The sequence below is a fragment of the Epargyreus clarus genome, unplaced genomic scaffold (assembly GCF_041222505.1).
Source record: "Epargyreus clarus isolate Ecla_fem2 unplaced genomic scaffold, WU_Ecla_fem_2.2 ptg000019l, whole genome shotgun sequence".
NCBI classification, from domain to species: Eukaryota; Metazoa; Arthropoda; class Insecta; order Lepidoptera; family Hesperiidae; genus Epargyreus; species Epargyreus clarus.
This window is the reverse complement of record NW_027332227.1, coordinates 14,193,077-14,216,083: the sequence shown is the minus strand read 5'-3', so window position 1 is coordinate 14,216,083 and position 23,007 is coordinate 14,193,077. Positions and strand designations below refer to the sequence as shown.

The window sequence follows — 23,007 nt, the reverse complement described above, 5'->3', positions numbered from 1 at the left end:
TATGGATTTAATTTCTAGATACTAATTAATCATTATTATAATTATTCAGTGTTAGCGGTTAAATCTATTGCAACTATTATAAAATAAATGAGCTTAACAGTAAAGCATTTAATTTAAGGTTGTTAGTGTTATTTGTATATTTTTTACAGGAACAAAAGTTCCACAGAGTATTTTAGATGATTATTATTATATTATGTTAATATGAATTGTTAAAACAAAAATTCTATATTAACACTTAAGCCAAATACCAAACACTGTTTTTATCAAATTCTGATATACAGGCCTTCCTTACTTATCCTAACATGAATATGATTTTAATACGATTCATCTACATTAAAATAGACAAAGAAACGTAAATTATGTTTTAGTTTCTATTTATTGACAGTTAATTCAGTACCACACACTATTTTTATTTAATTTATGATAGACAGAGTTCCGTACACCACTTTAATATACTATTTATGACCCTATGAGTTTCTTAATCTCCTCAGAAGCGCCCGAAGCGCTTTGGCCCGGCGCTAGGAGCAGCCGTGCTTCTGCATCCAGGCAGTGTAGCGGGCCACGTCCGCTTGGGTCACTGTTCTCCTGGTCTTCTCTATGGCTGTCTCCAGGTCCTCCTTGCTGACTGGTGCTTCCAGCTCGGATCGTTTGAGCCGGCGAATCTGCTCTGGACTCTTGCCGGCGATCTTGCGACGCATCGTCATCATTGCTGCGTCTCTGTCGAAATATAATTTTACTTTTGTAACGCTTTGGTGCTCAAAGGACATCCTGTCTTCCGTAAAAAAAATATGACAAAATACTTAATTAGAAATGAAGAAACCAAATGTAGTTATAAACACATATGTTAAAATCCATTATGCCGTTCGGGCTGTAGGACCAAAGAATGAGACACACGTACATACGCTGGTAACACATCATACTCAAATGTATAGCCAAGATGTATCTATGCAATAGATACTCACAAAATACGCACATACCTGCAAAGATTGCAAATATCCGATCCACTGTACCCTTCCAGCTTCGTCGCCAAATCGGTCAGGTCCACATTTTCTGATAACACCACCTCACGAAGACACAGCTTCAGAAGTCTCACGCGTGTCGCTTCTGAAATTTTTATTTAATTAAGTATAGATCTTAACGTAATTAATAACTCTTTACATAAATAGCCTTTACATAAAGCATTTTTTCTGTTTGAGAAATCAGCTCCGGAAAATGGTTTATTTACTTTAACAACATCAAAGAGTCAGCAACTTGATTTTATATACAGGTACAGGTCATCCTGATGAGATAATAAAATGGTGCAACTGTCAATCAATGACAATCTTAAATATTTTGCACAAGTCATTGTTACCATCAGGTAGCCCAACGTATATCCTCTTCTCAAAGCGTCTTCTGAATGCTTCGTCGATATCCCAAGGATGATTCGTTGCCGCCAGTACCATCACTACTTTGTCTTGGTTACTGAAAGTTAAACATAATACTTTAACCATAAAAAATACTTATCATCATCAACAAATCTCTGAATGGTAATGGTAATGTTTCTGCGATCTCTTCTGCGGGATTCCCCCCATTTTAGCGTTGGAAGCTTAACATCTAGTACACGTCTTATATAGCGATTTTTAGGGAACTGTAATAAAATTACGGTGTGGAAATAGTAACGAAACTACTGTGACTTGTTTCGTCTTTATACGACATAATAACTTAACATAAATCTTAAGTGACAGTGAAAGAGCCGACAATCGAACAGAAATATACAAATCTTCCTGTTTTAGATTTTACATAAAAATATCAATCCTTACAAAACAGCAGCCAACCCGTCCATCTGTATGAGCAGCTCAGCTTTGAACCGCCGGGACGCCTCGTGTTCCGAATCCGCGCCACGTACAGCACACAAAGAGTCCACCTCGTCGAGGAATATCGTGCTCGGCGCATAAAATGATGCCTGGAATCAATGGAAATATAACTGTTACTTTACGGAATACCATGTTATAAATTAGGGCAAACTGCTTCGCAAGTCGCCTGGCGTGAATTCTGACCGCGTGGGGCGTAATATAAACTTGCTGCCTAGAAAACAGGTCGGCGAATAAAAATAAATGGTGTACATAAAACCAACGGAAAAGCAAGTGCAAGGCATAGCATATGGCTTTACGTAGAATGTGGCGTTACCTCTTATAATAAATTAGAATAAGGTGTTAGTTGATGAAATTGTGTACTTTAAATACCTAAATGAGTCGATTTTTGCAAAATATTCTATGAATATTAAATTATTGTTATTTTATTAAACATTACAATTAATTATGCTACCCAATAGATAATTTTTATACATACCATATCGAAAAGTAAACGGACAAGCTTCTCAGAATCGCCCCGGTATTTCGACGTGAGGGTTGCTGACGACACGTTGAAGAACGTGGTTCTGCACTCGGTGGCCACCGCCCTGGCGAGGAGGGTCTTGCCTGTCCCCGGTGGACCGGTCAACAGGACTCCCTTCCAAGGTCTTCTGATGCCCTGGAAATGTCATGTCACATAGAGGTTAATACTACCATAGCAAAGCTGTTCAGTGTTTCTTGTTCTTGGAATTCCAAAGTACCTTATACCAAATTAATTATCAGGTTTCAATTTGCGTTTGATCCCACGTCGATTTTACGAATACCATTGCTATATCTTTGTTATACCAGTACCTAATATCCTTAATACTACCATAAAAAATCTTTAATGCTCTTGAATTAAATAGGCCATATAAAAGAATTATCGTGTTATTTGTTACCAATGGATTCGAAGACCAATAAAAATTGGACAATGACCAATCAAAATAAAATGAGTTGCAGAATTTCTTGTACACCAAACTTCACCTAATTCTAGCCGCATAAAGCAATCCTTTCCTTTACGTTATGCGTTATTTTCACACTAACTATTAATGAGGTTAACAATTCTTAACGCCATGGACGGAGAGACCTTTTATAACCCAAAAAATCAAGGTCCCAAGATAAGTCGTTATGTTACCATGAATAATGGGTTTTCGAGTCACGCGAGGCTCTGAGATATACCTTTGAACCTGACGGTTATACCATATAATTACCAGAAATTTAATTACAATGAAAAGCTGTAAGAACATAATAAAAATGGCCTAATTTTATGGCGGTATAGTGTTAAATTCGGTAGTCCAAGTGTATATTTTTAGCTCATGCTTATGTGCCCAGTATTAGATAATATGAGAGTATTGTATCTATGTTTAAATCATTTATATATGCGTTTCTCATTAAAAAACGAGTCGTCCATCCCCGTAGTCTTTATAGATCATAACCAATGTAAAAAGTAAGCCAACGCTGGGTGCGATTATAGTTGGATGGATAACCGATACTGAATAAATGTTACTAGCACAAGCAAGAAATTGTTCAGGGATTAAGTACTTTCGGCTGTAGATTTCAGTAATACTAGTCGATAAACATAGTCAGAAACGTTAGAAACGATTCGAAAATATCAGTCACAAATTGAGGACAACATCTTACATTACAACATTACATCTTTTACACATTCTTACACATTGAAATCGTAAGTATTCTGGTTAAGTTTGCCAGCTCCCTGCTTTTGTGGAGACAGATCCGTAGCTAGTAGTGTTGCAAACATATACCATTCCATATTCGATACAGTAGAAGGTAAACTAGTTAAAGATCAGGGAGATATTCTACGCGTGGCTTACCGGAGTAAGCCAAGCGCAAACGTAATCCGACATTCCCTTTCCTGAGTAACCATATCCGTAATATCAATACTTAATTGAAATATCATTTTTACTCAATATTTCCTTGATGTTCATCTACCGGTAAATGATCCAGCGTAATCACTTACGGAAGTGGCTACTTGATTCTTAGATGAGTAAAATAAATAGATTGATCACTTCTAACAAGAAAGGGTAGTTTTGAGAATTGAAATTGTTTCGTAAATAAAGTCCGCCTAAGTAAATAAAGTTGCCACATCTCCGTTCTAAAATGTCCGTAAAATTTCAAATGTTTATTCATTACTTAAATTACGTAGTATTAGTTATTTATACGTAAATTTTCTCTACAATAAATGTGTTTTATTTGTCAAGAATTAAAAAAATAAATGATAAAATCCTTGACTGTGGCTTCATTCCATTTCAAGGCGGTGAAGTATCTATCTATTCTATTTATCAAAGACTTGATTAATATAACCATGATTGATAATAATAGAGCAATTTTCATTTAACTATTCAGCTGTCCAGTTGTAATTGGGCTGTTAATTGATAAATACAATTGAATCTTCCTTTTCTTTGTATGCTCTAAACGTTTCTTCTACTGAATGCCGACAAGAATCTATATTTAACTACATATTCGTAACATCAAGTTGTAACGGCTTTCAACTACAAGCGTATCTTCTATGAAGTTTTTAAACTCATACAAAGATAACATAAAATGTAGGTCTTTCAATGAGAATATAACGAGTACAAGAATATAGAAAGTAGGTACCTATCATCATCAACCCATTAACGTCCCACTGCTGGGCACGGGTCTCCTCTCATAATGAGAAGGATTAGGCCATAGTCCACCGTGCTGGCCAAGTGCGTATTGGTAGACTTCACATACTTTTGATTTTTTTTTTTTAAGTCTCTCAGGTATGCAGGTTTCCTCACGATGTTTTCCTTCACCGTTTAGCAAGTGATAATTAATTTCTTATACGCACATAACTTTGAAAAATCAGAGGTGCGTGCATGGTATTTGAACCTCGGACCCCTCGATCGAGAGGCCGAGGTGAAAATATCTTTGCAAGCTAGCTAGATAGATAGACTAAATTAATAGTATTTCAAAAAAATAAAATTAAGTAGAGTAAATATTTTAACTAACGTAAAGTTGGTTAAAGTAAGAAAAACGTTATTTTTATGTCTTAATCCACATGAATAAAATAACTTCGCACCACTTAAAAACTAAACCACCAAAGAATAGTGTAAAGCAAAAAGATTAATCGAGTTCTTTTTCTTACTAAATGTGTTAGGCACTTAGGATTCAGGACAACACTACGGCCGCTAATCAAATAAGTCTTGCGGAATTCCCAGAAGGATCAAAATGTCTTGAAGTGGACTGCGACCCATATATTCGAGTCACGCTTTACGAATTATAAGGCGAGCGAGAACGAGTGTACTCGCGTAATCGCTCACGCGAATCGCTACTTCGACTTCAACTGGACTAATGCCGAAATTCGTTAGGCTTTTAGTAGTTTTGATTGTCTGTGATCTAAAATTAATTTACTTGTAACGTAAATTACATTCTGTACGTTGTGTAACCATCCCTCTATCTAACAGACTTTTGAATGCGAATAAGGAGAAACATATCTAGCAATAGAGATACAACTCTCCTAATTCGCATTTGTTTTCACACACCATTTTTTTACAGTGTTAAACTACTCTACACTACTAAAACACTGAGAAGGCAACCCGTAGGTAGTTATAAATAAAAATCGAAGCAGTTAGACCCTCTAACTTTCAATACTTAGACATCATAACAGAGTGGCAATACGACAGGATAAAATAATCTTACGACATAGCAATAACTAGTTGATGCGAATTTTGATACTGTTTCAGAATAAAGATAATAAACACATAATTGCAATAAATGAACCACCATAATCACGTGCGTATTTTTTCAGAAAAAATCTGGTATTATTCATAAACTTCTTTTCAACTAACCATCACTCAAAAGGTTAACTGGCGCCACTTCCACCATTGAGATAAGATTGCAAACTACAGATCATCCTATCTCGTATCCACTTGAAGCCAATTTAGATAACACGACGAAAATAGTATCACTTGTAGTAACATTTCCTGCTTACCTTAAAATAGTCGGGCATGACGAGCGGCAGGACCATCGCCTCTTGTAACACGGACTTCGCATCATCCAAACCGACCACGTCTTTCCAGCGCACGTCTGGATTCTTCTGCAATATATCTCTTTCCAAAGTTTCCACTAAGTGTAATTCGTATCCTGTCGCATCGAATACTTTTTCATCCCGTTCAAGAATAGTGACGTCACCTTCTGTTGGCATATCCGTCTTTCTAAACATTGGCTTTATCGGAACCAAATGCCGGCGGGATCTTGGGATTCTTTCAACGGATCTTGTTTTCCTGCCGCTGCTGATAGTGGAAGATGATGTCTTCCGACTCACGATGGATGGTAGAGTCGGTTGGATGTTGGGATCTCGTCTGCGTAGCGTGCCAGCCCACTTCTCGGTTGTCGGGTCTGTTTGTTTGGCGTGGTCAAGTGGCTGTTCTTGAAACCTGTTCGCTGGTGTTGGTCGAACCACTGCAATAAGCCGAAATGATATGATTCATGGACGAATCATACTGTTATTTTAATAAGTCGATGGTTAAGCTCCGTAATGAGTCAGCACTAAATCTAATATATAATATCGTAGCTCTACGAAAATAAAAAAGGAACTTAACAAAACTTCTTGTGGTATCAACAAAACAGCTTAATGAGTGTCTACCTAAGATTATCAATTTCTCTCATATTTACAGTTTGACTAGTTTCTTACGAATTTACTCTAAATAATTTAACAATAATTACGCTCGTAGATCGATAATGATAATATCGTGCATAACATTCCAATTCCTTCTTCACTTCGTTTCCTAGCTGTAGATGTTACTAGAAGCGTCTATAGGAAGTCCTCAGATAATCTACATCTAAAAAAAGACGTCAACAACAGTTGTAAAGCCGTAAAACATAACAATTACCTTGCGTCGGCGGATGCCTGGTGCCGTTCCCAGTGTGGGTGTTGGGTGTCCTGGCCTTGTCGCGCCGCGTGTCGCTCCTCGCGGTCCGCAGCCCGTCCCGCGGCGGCTCGTCCTTGTCCCCGCTGTGGCGTGTGGTCATCCTCGCGAACCCAAACGGCTGGAGACTCTCTGTCATCATCCGGTCCATCATCCTCGCCATTTGGTGGAAGCCTGACGCTGGACTGTAGAGGAAATTAGATCATTTATGAGTCGTATTATTAAGGTTTTAATTTATTTGCCCTGTATTCGGTGTATTGTTTTATTAATATATTGTTATGAATCATAATCGTCACTTTAGGTATTTTTATCTAGTGCCGAATTAGAATAAGACTAATAAATGCAAGTAAATGATTGACCAGGAGGCATGAATCTTCATTGCAGCTACACCCTTACCTATTTCTGGTTCCAACCGCTTTGTAAGTTACTGTTTTTTGGTTTGTAGAATTTGCGATGATATAATGAAGACCGACCGACTTTAGATAGAGACCCATCTAATAGACGGTTACAGTTGTCCATGAGCGGCAGTGACCACTTGACATCACGTAACTGCATACTCTTTAACTGCTCCCATTACATAAAAATAAATACAAGACTCCAAGAATAAATACCTACCGCATGAAAGGGTCATGTTCGAAAAATTGTCGTATTCCTCTGACATTGGGGTACAAGAAGTCACCGAATCCGAAATTCATTTTTCTCAGCACACGCAAACTAGATAGTCGCATATGGACTGCTTGACCGTAAGAAATGGTTGAATGCTAGGTACACATAATTTCTGGGTGGGTAATATTATTTGTGTCATGAAGTTTTGTTGAACCGGGTCTTGTTTGACAGGTCTGTTTTGGTGTGGTTGTCACGGCAACGTTTGCGGAAACGGCTTTCGGCCTCTATGCGTGTGTTCGACACCCGAAATTAGTTCCAAAGGAAATAATGCCTTATATGTTAAGGGCTAAGAAAGGTAAGCTGAAGAAAGTCGAGGCCACCGGTAAGTTATTATGACGGGCCATTTGACATACTTTCGTTGTTGTACCTTTTTCCCGCAATTTTCTTTTCCACGTCTCAAGTAACCTTCATTGAATACGTTTTTCATAGCAGTTTCGCTAATATTTACTCACTAAAGGTAGCCAATAGAGACATTCTTGTTGAAACACTACTAAATTACGATCAATTTGGCCTTGTTACATTGTATCAAATTATAGTAAATAATAGTAGTAATAAAAATCTTGTTTAATACAAGATCCGACAATATGATTACTACGTCCATGAGGCATTTTAATCTAAATACATTTTAAGTGAGAATATACATATCACTTTAATCAAGAAATAGGTTATGCCCAATGATGTAGATAGGTTATGCCAATATAAAGAAGACGCCAATGAACATATGCTATCTACGATCAATTTACCGTTAAAGTCATCATTAAAAGTTATTAAAATTACCATAGATTAGTAAAGTTTACTCATTCCTAACTAGAAAATGTACCCAGTTTTGAGAATTGAATTACTTGCGTAAAAAAGTTTTGCCACGTCTCCGTGCTAAAATATCCCTAAATTATTTGAAATAATTATTTATTTATTATGTAAATTTATGTAAATTACGCAGTATTAGTTATTTATTCGTAAATTTTCTCTAAAAAATTTTTTATTTGTCAAGAATTCAAAAAGAGAACTTACGATAATAAGCCATTTGTGGCTTCATTCAATTTCAAGGCGGCGAAGTATCTTTACTAATCTATGAAAATTACTCTCATTGTCCGTCTAAAGTTGATTGAAGATGCTACCTCTGAGGACTCTTAAACACTGTTCTTCTCCGAAAGCACCACGGCTACGTCTATTTCTGCCTAATAAGACCAGTGTTTAGCGCTTTTGTGTTTCGCTTTAAAGGGAGACATACCCGTTCGAGACGTTCCAACTTAGTTTTCTGAGGTAGCAAGAAAGAAGTTCGCAAGCAAGATCTTTGTCCAACCTCAGGTGGGAATGTAATCTTATCTGGGATTGCTAACAGATGTTCATGGGGAGCAGTAGCCACCTACCATGAGATTGACATGCAGTCAATGTGTTTGCTACTGAAATATTATGAAAAAAAAAAACAATCAGAACTCAGTTTTCATTAAACTTAGGCGTCCATGTTTTTAAGGCTCATTACAGTCATTATGTTGTAGAGGGTAACTACCATTGATTTTATTGGGGCGATTGAACTTTGCTTGGCCATTGATGGAAACAGGGTAAACTTGACAGGTTACACCGGATGTGTGCCAAAGGTCAATGACTAGACCGTGTGGAGGTTAACGAACTTTTCATTCATTTTTAATTGTTTCTTTGTACGGTATTTGTGGCACCTGTCTTTTTAGTAAGTGGGACAAAGTTTACTGGGATTTATGACCCCTGTGATGTTATATAAAATATAAATGATAGTTGCTTGCTTGTGTTTTTTTTAGTGTAAGTATACTAAAAGTCTACGTCGTCCTCCCTTTAGTCCTAACTACGAGTATATGTTTCACTCCACTTTCATTTAATCTGCTTGACTATTTGTCCCTTCGTGCGTCCGTCCATTCGTCCGTCCGTTCATCCACCAATCTATTCTAACTTTAATGGGCTGTATCTTATAAGCCGATAGAGGAAGCTGATTGATATGTGTAATGAATAGGTGTTATTGTATCGGATATCCTCATAAGTAATTAGAAAGAACAAAGAGCAAAACGTTAAGCTAGGTAGGTAGGCCCGATATAAAAAAAATGTTATTTTTATTCAAACATATAACAAAAAGATATGGTAACTAGGTACCTCCCATATAATAGGTAAATTGTAATATTTATTCAAAGTATTTTTAATAACAACTAAAAATGCTTTGAGAATCGCATGTACCGTTTTATACGCCGAATTTATCCCGTAGGTATACGAGTACAATTTATCCCAACTTATTTATAAACAAATTATCATGAGACATGAGTTCATGAGCCAAAGAGACTATACACGAAGGTCGTAACACTGAAATTTGATTAACCAATAAAGCTAATGTCACACTAGTAACAAAGAACGAACGCCTACAGGACAATTTGAATCATTGAAATAACCTCAGCCTTGTATGCGCAAATATAATTGATGAATTGGTCTTAAACTGCCCCTAATTTTACGAGATGACATACGTTTGATACTGTAGTTTGTTGACAGGAAAATTATTCCACTACCAGGAATAATAAAGTAACAAATTGTATAAAGTACTTGTTTTTATGACTTGGTACTCTCGGTGGGGTAGGAAGGTCCTCGAATGGAGACCACGTCTCGGCAAAAGAAGTACAGGACGCCCCCCGACCAGGTGGACTGATGACCTGAAGCGGACGGCGGGTAGCCGCTGGATGCAGACGGCTCAAGACCGGTCGGAGTGGCGCAGACTAGGGGAGGCCTACGAGTATGTCCAGCAGTGGACTTTAAAGGCTGGTAGATAGACTCTCGGATTCTTCTAAGTCATGTTTCTATATTCCACACTCTACACACAAAATTGAAGATGCCTTCAATGTATGTATAGTGATTTCTCAACAAACGGTCTTCTGTAATCAATCCCAAATGAGGACTATTTTCAAAAGCTTAAAGCTGATCGCCCATTGGCTACTGATACTGATTAATAGTTCACTGAGTAATAGTTGTGCAGACTTCCATTTTTTCTCTTAAGCTACTAATAAGTTGCTTAAGGTGCTACAGCTCGTTCGGAATTTGTTATTTGAGCAACTGGTGAACGTCATATTTTTCCCATTTAAAGTATTCGAAAAATCTGCAAACAGATTATTATCTATGCGACCAAATGTACAAATGATCATTATCATTTAAAATTCGTATAAATTTACCATATATCACCAGAGAAGGCAATAAATACCAATACAAAAATTGACTACACTATAATAATGGTATATAAAAACTATATGGTACGGAACATGAATATCATATATCGATTCGAACTAATAAATAGTGACCTAGGTCTTCACAATAGTTTGTAATTCTGACTCATATTGACTCTAGTATAATGAATTTCTCATAACTTGATCAAAACGCAGCAATATTGTAGAATGAAGTCGTTAGTCACGTCATTAACCGTCTAGACCACGTATTATCTTCATTAACTGATGAAATATTCGCTTTTCATATTTAACATTCATTTAATTACGAGGAATGCTTAAGGAGGCGCCATAGTGAAGATATTTATTTTGCATTGAACCAAGTATTTTACATTCATGGCATAATAAATAATTTTGAATTGTATAATAAGGCTCGGAATTAATAATAAGTACTAATAGTAAGTCTAGTCTTACTGAGGAACTTATTTTTTATAAAATATCGTTATTTGATGTGATTCTTTGTAAAAGTTTACGACAAATTTTCAGATTAATTATCAGGTTTCATTTCAATAAAAAGTCTAGTGATGTAAATTAAGATCTCTCAGAGGGTTCGCGATTTGAATACCAGGCATAATTAATGATCCCAGACTGCATGCAATATTTTTGCTTACTTCTTCAATATAAATACTCTTTTTTTTAATATAGGAATAGCAGACGAGCATGCAGTCCACCTGATGGTAAGTGGCTACTGCCGCCCATGGACATCTGTAGTCAAACCCAGATAGGATTCGATATTACTACCTGAGTTCGGCCACAGATGCGCCACTACCCCTGAGGAACGCTGGAACGCCTCGGAAAAGTATGTATCCCTTACCACACCCTTCAAAACGGAACACAGCAGCGCTTAACACTGCTGTTATTAGGCAGAAATAGGTGTGGCGGTGGTGCCGCAGGAGTCGAACCACAAAGGGTTCTACCACCTTCCACAAAGGGTTTTTAAAGGTTCTACTCTTATTGTATTACTGATTGTATTATTAAAAAAATAAATAAAATATTTTGTATTCACACTATACTTAGCTCCCTTAAGTGTGTAAGTGGTCACCTAAGTAATATTTCTAATTTAAATTCACAAAAATAACTTCTTTCGTTCGCGGTATATTCCCAACGGAACGGTGTACCCACTTGCAATTAGTGTAAGTACTTAGGTCAATGTTATTGTACATAGTAAAATATAAAGATATAGTTAGATCTCTAAAGGAGATGTTTCATTTTCGGCCATCTCGTGTACAGTATTTCAAAAAAACGATAACAATATGTATACATGAAGAAAAATACACATATATTTTTATAATCTAAAGTATTCCTGTTTAAAATTATTTAAAGTAAGCATTCCTCATTGGAATATTAAATATGGCGGAATACTGTCAATGTCAAGTTTTCAAAACTGTCGATGTCAGTAATTCTGTATTTAGCTGTTTTTTGTCCTAAAGTTATTATTACCTTACTCCTTTACAACCTAGCTTTCGTTTATGCTCTCATTATTTCAGAATTTATTTAATTATTTTATAACAATTATAAAACAAACCACCTTTTCAATAGTATCTAGTTTGATAGATGTATGTGACATGTCAAATTTAAAAAGAAGAAGTTGTCAATTTGAAAATGGTAGGTAACTCGGACAGGAGAAAAAATTACATTATGGTGACGATAATAAATATAATTAATATATTGTGTTGAAAGAGTGGAATAAAGCAGAATGGGAAAGGTTCTTTAAAAACATAAGTGACGTTTGAAATAATATGTTGCCAAATATATGTACTAATGAGAAGATTCCATTTCAATCCTGAATATGTTTTTGCTCTGTGTTTACCTGGCTTACGATTTTGGACTGATTCAACGTTACTGTTTGCCCGCCTTATGTTTTATGGACTCTTCCGATTTTCGTGCGATCGCTATGGATTGTGTTAAGAATGATTCAATATCATCAGGTAAAACATACATCACTTAGTTGTATTAATCGTGGAATAATCGTTAATACTTTGGAACTAGATAAGCTAATCTTTTTACATTTCTCTTTTTTTAGATAATTACAATAGTGTGACAAGGATTCTTGGGATGACAAAATAATCAGTTATTATTGTAACTGCATCGCCGGACAACGAACCGTACTCGTAGGTTTTTGCGCTCACATTATGACCATTGTTTGGTGTTTGGAATGGGCAGCACCTGCGCTACTTTATTGGATGAAATATTGATAAGGAAAGATGTTGAAAATGAATAAAATGAATATCTACGTGAAGGATATATAAAATATGATCTATATGTGCATTTAGTTGCTTTATTTACACAATTAAATGTTTGAAGTGTTAACTAAAATAAATTGGTATAGAACTATAGTTTTTGGTACGTTTTTTTTAAGTCAAGATTTATGAAAGTAAATATCATTAATATTTATCGAATATAGATATTGTTTCTCATGATGGTGTTGTTGAAAAATTACTATGTATTACAATATTTTTTACATTTGCGCCAATTCGCGTAAAAAATATGTTAAAAAGAATATTATGTATATAGTAAGTTAAAACAGAATGACAGATGACATTATTATGGTAATCACTACCGCCATGATGTTTTGCCAGTGTTGTGTTGCAAGTTTAAGTGTAAATTATTGGTTTAAACAATTAAACGAAGATAATTTGAAGAGTATGAATCTCTACGAATTGTTCTTTGTATGTTTTCTTAGCATTTAGTATAGTGTACAAAAGGTGGCCGGGAGCCCATACATTTTGAAACATCTCCTTTTAGACTTAAATGAAATTAAAATAGCAAATGAGTATACATTCCACTGATGAAGTAGTTTAGGATTACTATGGACATTTGTAATAATTCCTTACTAATATTGTAAATGAGTTTGTCTGTCTGTTTGTGCGTTTGCTACCCTTTCACAGCTTAATAGTTACCAATCGTCATGAAATTTTGTACACACGTCAGGGGGTTATACTTTTAACGGGATAAAGTTTACATAGGGTAAACTTTATCCCGAAAAGTACCGTTACTTAGGGATAGGTGGAAAACTCTGACCGCGAGCGAAGCCGCAGGTAAAAGCTAGTCCACAATAAAAGTACTGTTATGACTGAAATTAAATATCCTGGAAATATATGTACTAAACTTAGTACATACATTTTGTTTTACAAAAAAAAACTAATAGAGTCCTAATATCTCTATAAAATAGTAAAATTAGCATTTTGATACCTTTCTGCCTGAATGACTTCTCTTATAAAAAAGTTTATTTTATCAGTTTGATTCTAAAAGTGCGATATTTTCGCAGTATAGGTAATTAGAATCCATTAAACCCACATATCGCGTGATATTGTAAATGGGGTCACAGTGAGTTGGGCGTCGCAAGGATTAAACTATTATTAAGTAAATCTTGCTAAAATCAGTATGTACACAATTAATACTTTAATGATATATTTAAAGAAATTGGAGCACATGACCATGCATTTCACATGATGCTACAAATATTATTAGAATTTGCTATCCCTAAGGACTTAGTTGTAACACCTGATGTGGTTGTTACCAGATCAATCAATGAATGATCAATGACACAAACTATTAATTATTGATTAGTACTAACAAACGATTACGAGTAGTAACAAACGATTAATACTAATGTCGGCCATGATTCTTCCACTGCTGGGCAAGGGGTCTCCTCTCAGGGTACACATTAGTATATTTTACATATATTTTGGAAAACTTTTGTTAAACATTTCATATTTTTTACACGTTTCATAATTTCCTATACGCCCATAACTTCAAAAAATCTAGGTTTCAAACCTTAGACTTTAGACTTAAGAAGTAAAAAACTCATTCTACTAGGCTATCACTGACTTACCCTCAACACATTTTATGAAAGAGTTAATTCTGTTACTCACCAGCCAAGGTCCCAAGCGGAGTGGAAGGCTGGGTGCGCAGACATGGCACCCAGAGGCATCCCAAAGCCAAACTCGATCTTGACGTCATCAGCTCGCCTGAGCCAGCTTCTCTCCCTCATCTCAGGAGCTTCTGACTTCGTGTCGTTCATTTTGGCTTGTTCAGGACTTGGCTATTTGGTCTCGTGCTACAGATATTTTTATAGCTTTACATATGCTTATTTAATTCTATTATTGATACATTAAAATTATTTTCTATTTGTAATTACAATGTTAAATCAAGCTTTTGAATTATGTGTGTGATATGAATACGTGTGTGTGTTTGTTGTTGGTAAATCTTTTATGAACAAAAATGTTATCTATAGTTATTTCATTTTTTGTTAAAAATTATAGCTTTTGTTCAGATAAGATTATTTATAGGTTTCTCTTTAAATGATAGTTACAATATTAGAAGCAAGATTAGTATTTTGCGCATAAAGACGTACGTATATATTTGCAACAAGTTGTCGTTCATGATTTCGCGTGGTTCGGTCTCGTGCACGACCGACAGACACTTCGCAGGAACTTTAACTTAACAACTCACTAAATAACTTGAATGACAACTTTAGTAACTTAAGGTGCGAAAGTAACGTAGTACATCAAATCAACAATAACAACCTTTATTGCTGTATTTTACCAAAAACGACTCGCCGCTTTTTCAAAAGCAACCATAGCATCATAAAAATGCTTAATAACTATAAAAATAAGTACTAATAATTCAAATAGTGGCCTTTCATCTGTCTGAATCAAAGTATATATAATCAACATAATTTATGACTCATATATATGTACAAATATATATATTATATTAGTAGTTAGTAACAAAATTTACTCTAATTTCATAACTTATTTTTTGTTTAAAAGTAGGCGAGCATTAATAATTAAATTATTTTCTGTAATCCGAACGAAGGCGACACTCGTAAAAGTAAGCCAATGATTTCTTGAGAAACATAATATAGCAACAAGCTAGCCTCTTGCACTGAAAAAATGTCACAACTAGTATTTACACGCGGCTCTGCCTATTTAAATTTTTCTCAATTTTTGGTTATGAAACTATAGTATAATCGATTAAAATGTGCATATGTCATGCTGTGTACAATGTTTAATTTTTATATGGAAGTCTCGTCAAACGGTTCAATCTTTGTATAAGATTAATCCGTATAAAGTGACGCCAAAATTACAAAATGTGTTAATTACTGAGCTTTTTTTATTAGTACATACAATGTATTTCTCTTACTCGATTATTACATTAAGCTAGGTTAGTACAAACACACACACAATGACTATATATACAATGAAGTGACTAATATAATGAAAATTTTATGTGCAAGTGAAGTGATTAATCAAAATACTATTATATACAAGCACACATACACATACATATGTAACAAGTGAATCAATGGATGACAATGACACTTAAAAATAATGGTTTTGTGTGCAACAGAAGTGCTATTAATTCTTAATGACTACATACAAGCTTTCTCAGTGTACAACACAAACATTAACATATGCCACAATGAAACGTAGGTTTCAATCAGCGAGAGAAGAGCTAGCCTCTTTGTTTATTGACGCAGATTTATTCAAGACCGAACTGAGATGAAATACCGTTTTGTTTATATTCTACTCGTATTTGTTTACAACCCAACACAGAAAAAATCTTACACGCAAGGCACGTAGCGGCTACGAGCCTACGGGGGCTCTACGGGTCTACGGGGCTACGGGGTCTACGGAGTCTCGAACGCAGCCGTCCGCGTGGCCGGTCGACGCGCACTGCGACCGATGACCGACGCGACGCCGCGACTGCCCGCCATGTACACTCACATTGACGAACGAACATGTAAACTCCTAATGAAGAATATATCTGAAGTGTCTGTATGTATTTACGTAGACTTGATCTTATGGTATGTTACACACTATTTGGTAAATGTCGTATTTAGTCGTAATTCATTTGTGTGTATCTGTATATACCAAATAAACTCAGACTTGATTTAACAGTGAATGGAACATCGAAAGAAAACGGAGATGTCTGAAAGTTTATTTTTTAACCCTAAACTGCGAAGTATATCAATTCAGAAACGTGCAGTGTTGTGAATTGTGAACTAAGTCCTTCTTTTTTAAAGCGGAGATCCATACCAAGTAGGTAGTCAAAAATGATAAACAGTGATAATACTCAAGTGTAAAACAATTGGTATGGCCGGTATAGCTCTATTTTTTATAGCTCCAATATCTTTGAACTAATTTACATTTGAAAATATTAGACCAACTAACCGATCTAGACGCACGGTTGTGTGTCACCAAATTCAGTAGTATTTTACAAAAAATCATTAAAAATGCATCCTATTTCTACATTTCTACCTTATTTCTACATGCAGTTAATGAAGGAGATGACAGTTAAACTTTTATATTGAGAAAACAATCGATATTTAAAAAACCATAACACTTTTATTAAGGTAATGTTTTTTGGACCAGAGATCAGCCAATAACCTACGTTCCTCAAGTTATTCGTGTTACTTACGGGGCATCATGTATGTATGTACAATTCACTCGGTCTCGTATTTCAGTTAAATGAACCAACCCATTAATTTACCTTATAACAGACTAACTTTCGACGATCCCGGTTATGTAGCGGTCATTATACTGGTGTAATTTGTATCAATAATTAATGGAACCCAATAAAACGGGCTTAGTATGTGTCTCACTCACGCATTATGAAGAATGAGCGAGATGTAAATAGAAATGCCGCCATTTTGGAGTACAATTAATCAAAAGAAGTTCTATCGAATTAATTACAAATAAATACTGCTTTAAAGAATTAAAATATTTAATAATCTCACTAAGTATATAGATTAATAGGTAAATAATACTGCACAAAATAAATAATATGTATCGTATGTATGTGTAATCGTAAAAACAATATGTAAATACAACTAAAACGCAATAATTAAAAACAATAACAGTGTTACAAAATCTTCATTTAAATTAAATAAAGTCAGCGTGAATCATCGCTCATTACCATTTTCAAAATTCATTGAAAACAAATTGACGTTGGGTTTGGGCTCAAAAACGTCCAACCCTAAAATGCTATAAATGGAAAAAAGTCAACAATAATTGTCAACCTCAACAAAATCCTTTTAGCGATGCGAAAACAATTGTACAGTTATTACCATGCACAGGTAAAAGACATTAAAATTTATAATATTTTCAGTAGGTACCTCAACATAATTGTCATTCTAACACTTATTTTCTTTAATTTAATACTAGACTCGACGGTACTACTTACTAAATCAATGTCTACACCACCAAAAGGTTAAACAAAGAACCCCAAATGACCAAACTGGAGTCATAACAGACCGCATCACGACTACCATTGTCTCCGATAATGCTTTTCTCATACGGTTTCAAATACGGCATATACTTCAACACCATACTGAGCATGGGAGCTCTATCCTTTGTTGTATTCCCCTCTTCTTTCCTTATGTTTTCGTCTGATGGACTCTCCGTCGCTTGAGTACCTCCATTTAACTGTTCGTTGGCAAATTTTTGATAATCTCTTGTCTCCTCCTCCAAGTTTCTTAATTCTCGACGGACCTGAATATTTTTTTCGGGAAATCAATCGGAAGGAATCAAGGAAGAGGCTAATCGCCACGTAATTAACATGTAAATTATTGATAAGGGATTCTCAAAAAAAATGTGGAATATAAAGTAATAAATGCTACATACGTGCAATCAAAATATAATATGTATTACATAATAATGGTCTGCTTGTAAAAAACACTTCTTCCACATGCTTAAATTTCTCTATAGTATTTTAGAAGATATTATAAGTAATTCTAACAACCTACAATTGGCCGTATGGCGAACTAAGGTTAAGACTTAGATATTGATGAAAATAGATGAGGATGACTGGAAAAATACCTTTCCCGGCGTAGATGAAGATCCCGGTGACGCCAAAGTACGCTCCATCCTGTCTAAGGCTTCCTGCAGTTCCCTCACTGTTTCAGCTGTAAAATAAAAACATATTTTAGAACCTTCTTATATTATAAATGCAATCGCACAAATGTATATCAACCGGTCAATTTTTCATTGCGATATTTTATTATGTAATGTTGACAACAGTTTTTTGTAATAGTCAAAATAGTGGTCTTATGTTCAAACTTTAGAAAGATGTTATTCTTTTATATCTTGCTCTGTTATTCTGTACACTTCATGATTCTTACGGTCTGATAAATAGTCGTCAATAATTGTGTCGCTGATTGAGTCATTAATTTCCTTCGAATTGTTACAATAATTATCATTGCTGCTTGTGTAATTCTTCGTTTTATTCATTTCTATAATTTCAATGTTTTCTGATTTTTCTTCTATTTGAGATGTTTTATCTGCAATTAGTAAAATTGTTTTATATTGAAATTCTTTACTTGGTTATCTATAAACTCTCCTTTTAAATTTTCATTACATATTTACACACCATCATAAACCGTTTGATTTAATCCTGATTCTGTTACAGAAATATTGGAAATATAATCTTCAGTTTCCAGAAAGCCATAATCAGCATATAGATCTGTTTCTTTTTTTCTTGTCAAATCTTCCATTTCGTTTACATCTGCAACATATGATGAAATCTTTAGATCTATTCCACATTTACGACATTAATTCTATATTTTCAGTTGTTTAACTTACGTTGATCTTTTTGTTGTGCTCCTGGATCATTAAGTTCATCTATATCATATGGCTTGGGTCGTCCTATAACATTGCCCTTTGTTCTATACAGTTTTGTACTTATAGCAGTAGTTTCCTTAACCAGTGGCTGATTAATCGTCATATTCACTATATGATTGACATTACTTTGATTATCAAAATCCCAAAACTTGCTATCTTCGTAAATTTTCTCGAAAACATCTCTCTTTTGTAAAGAATAATAGAGCGCTATCGTGGGCACAGGATTGTCTATCGTTGCTATTGCTATTTTTGTTAGATATAGTTCGTCTAAGCTTCCTAGATAATCCAATGACTCATTCTTTTCTATTTCCAGTACGGTATCCAATAAGTAATCGCTTTGAACTGATACACTATTATTTAAGTCCTTTCGTTCGTTGACGCCATGGTCTGGAATTTTGGTAATATCGTGGTAGGAATATTGTACATGTGTAATCAGAATAAATTGTGAAAGAAAAGTTGGAGATAATTTGGTAATTTAAAGGTAAAATCATAATCTAGTAGCGGACAAGCAAGTACTCAGAATATTAATAAGTCGGACACAGACACTTTGCTGTCCTTGAGATCTACGAATAATTTGGAACGCTTTATGTGATTTTTCTTTCTTACTACACCTTCAACACCGCATACTGCTTTTATAAGACATATATATAGGTTTTGTAGTTGAATTATAATTGTTGCCGAATTATAATTAAATTATAATTACTGCCGTGTTGTTCTGCCGCCGCAATAATATTAGAGTTATTATACTAAATACTCACGAAATGTACAGAGTCCAGGTAAATCTGAGTATGACCTCGGTGGGCATATTGATGACGGTTCTGCCGGAGTCCATAGAGGGCGGACGGGTGCGGGACCTCTTGGAGCGAAGTTGCATACTAAACGCTCCACGCTTCGAAGACGGCCATGCCAATCAGCCTAAAATACAAACTCTTGAATCGCGACATAAAGATACATACATTTATGCAAAATGCATTTGAATTTCTACTGAAGGCTGTCTAAGTTCCACGTTGCGTTTCCGCGTCCGCACGCACATTGATATTTACGGTTGCCGTTTCCACGACGCACTTTATTTTCGCCGCGACATTGGGCATGTTTTTATAATATATGAGTACCGCCTGCTACTCAGGTGGACTGCATGCTCGCCTGAGCATGGTAAGTAGCTAGTGCCACCCATGGATTTCTACAATCAACCCCTGGTAATTTTAGATTTCTACCTAAGCTACGGCTAGGTAATAGTGCAAAGCGGGGATCATGAATTTCGAAACAAAATAGTTATTCCGTGATCGCAGCGGCGACAGAAATAAGCGGTACGTGAGTTCTAAAACCAGTTAGATATTTAATTAAACTAACCATGAATCTACTTCGTCCACAACCGACCATGTATGTTTTTGACCATATCATTTGCGCGAAATCTCCGTAATAACGCTTGTGGTATGGCCTAAAAAATAACACATTTTTTTTTCATAAACTATCACACAGCGACATTCTCGTGGAAATAGAACAGGAACCTTACGGTATATATGACGTCACATTTCCCTCATACAATATACTCTGCATGTACCACATATCGACCATGGACTCGGGGCGGAGGCCTGGCGCTTCTCCCACCACGGAGGCCACACACTGACCCACAGTGATTGAATCTAAAAATATTTTCAATATTTTTTATGTTTTCAATATTATAATTGTCAGCTTTATGTGTAATTATTAAGCAAATAGAAGTAAATTACACAAATCCCTGCAAACGTCATGTTCTTCATAAGTCCGCGGCGGCCGACACTGATCCGCCCAGCGTTGTGCTTCCCGGGCCAATTCCTCTACCCAGCGCTGAAATGACCATGTTAGAACTAAGGTTATATTTTATTGACAATGTGCGTAATGATCGCTCTGACACGCAGTAGGTTACGGGTTCGATCCTCGGTCCGGAACGCATATCATTTATGAATTCAGTGTCATATGTCGACGAAAAGACAAGAGAAGAAAAGGTAGTCTAGGAAGCATTCGTTTTTATTATTTAGTAATGGTATATTTACTAGTAGATAATATAAAATAATTCTATATTGACAAAACATCCCTTATATTATTCTATTTATCATAATTATTATTATGTATCCATAATATAGGTTTTACTTTTGATAAATTCACTTCCATACCAACTTCAGCATATCCCCGGCCGGTGGCCAGTGCCGCATCCCGTGCGCCACTTCGCTGCGTCTACGGTTCAGACGAGCTAATATTTGCGCCTTTTCCTCCTTCGATAGAGGAGCTTCAATATAACCCGTGCAGGAGGGATTTGGACCGGGCTATAGAAATATTTCAGTATGAAAAAACATATTATACCTAATTTCCTCTAGAATGGCGCCGTCGCCAGCTATGCAGCTAATTGATACTGATTGATGGTCTAATTGCATGAAATCTTATTTGCGTGGCGACGAGGGCTTGGTAACATTACACTTGCGTTATAAATCTTTTTGACCACCTTAGCGGCGACGTTATTATCAATTTACTACGTATTTCGAAGTAGTAAGAAGGATTAATTAGTCTATGGTCGACTAGCAGTAGGGACCCATGTCCTGACCCGATGAGAGCGCCGATCCCGCGCGGAGGAGTCGCCGAAAGCGTAGATAGCACCCCCCGGCGCGGTGTCCCTGTAGTTCCGGGACTAGAATACGGCTACGGTATCCCCTGCCTGTCGTAAAAGGCGACTAAAAGGGGGCTTCTAGTTTTGCGGGCGGCAAGAGTGAGAGCTCGAACCCTCCAGTATGCGGAAGTAATATTGGAATCACAAGTTTAAATTCATTCTTTATATTTTTATTGTATCTATTATGGTGATTTTAGTTTTTTGTTCGGAGTCTGAGTTTATTCGTCTTTGTGTGAGTTGATGGCAACTACAGAATCCTTTCGCGTATTGAGTACCTATTGAAAGCGATTTTTTTTAACATAGCTGCCCACTCACCCGATATTGACAGAATGTGTGGGCATTGCTGTGACCACACATCTTCGCCCCGCAGTAGTTCACCGCCGCATTTATCACCACAATTTGAATAACTAGGAATAGAACTGCTAAGCTGTGGTACATTTTAGTTAGATTACAGGATTTTTAGGCATTTTCGTATTAATCATTGTTATTTCAAGCTCTAACAAATTTTGTGTCTGAAATCGTGACATAATTCAGTCAAAACATGATCAATCTCTTGACAGAATATAATAACAGAATATTTATTTTAGTTTATAATTATATTACGATGGCAGATGATATATGGGACTATTAATGATAATACAATCTTCTTAGAAAAATAATTAACAAGCCTTCGAATTATATTCCTTGAACGACGCTACTTACTTCCAACCGAATTAAAGGAGACAATTTTTAAAGAAGTCAATCAGTTAACTCCATTATTGATGCGTGACTCATTCTGAAATACAGTTTTTATAATGAAAACATTATTATCTAAATTATTGTCAACTACACAATGAAACAAATATTCAGTAAATAAACAACTATATTTATAATTTTATATTATCATATTGTGTTACAAATTATAACATAGTTTCTTCACTTGTGTTTACACTCTGTAAAAATCCATTAATAAGAAAATGCATTAAAAACAATAATCAACTTAGAAACTATGAGTAAATTAATTTAAATAATGGAGAGGGAGCTTCTTTTCATCAATGTTATTTTATAAACAACTTTATATTATTTCTA

The 23,007-nt window shown here is 35.5% G+C and overlaps 1 protein-coding gene across 1 annotated transcript; it reads right to left on the bottom strand.

The window, feature by feature from the left end:
* Nucleotides 1-143: 143 nt before the first annotated feature.
* Nucleotides 144-22,482, bottom strand: LOC140750313 (uncharacterized). Its single transcript, XM_073083767.1, has 19 exons — nt 22,255-22,482; nt 21,452-21,601; nt 21,029-21,125; nt 20,812-20,941; nt 20,649-20,736; nt 20,057-20,213; nt 19,260-19,685; nt 19,048-19,182; nt 18,800-18,958; nt 18,498-18,583; nt 17,934-18,170; nt 14,547-14,716; nt 6,743-6,963; nt 5,842-6,311; nt 2,329-2,508; nt 1,800-1,942; nt 1,352-1,461; nt 978-1,104; nt 144-717 (listed from the first exon to the last, which is right to left on the bottom strand). The coding sequence occupies exons 1-19, from the start codon at nt 22,375-22,377 to the stop codon at nt 519-521; spliced, it is 3,408 nt and encodes a 1,135-aa protein (XP_072939868.1). The 5' UTR covers nt 22,378-22,482; the 3' UTR covers nt 144-518.
* Between the last annotated feature and the right edge of the window lie 525 nt (nt 22,483-23,007).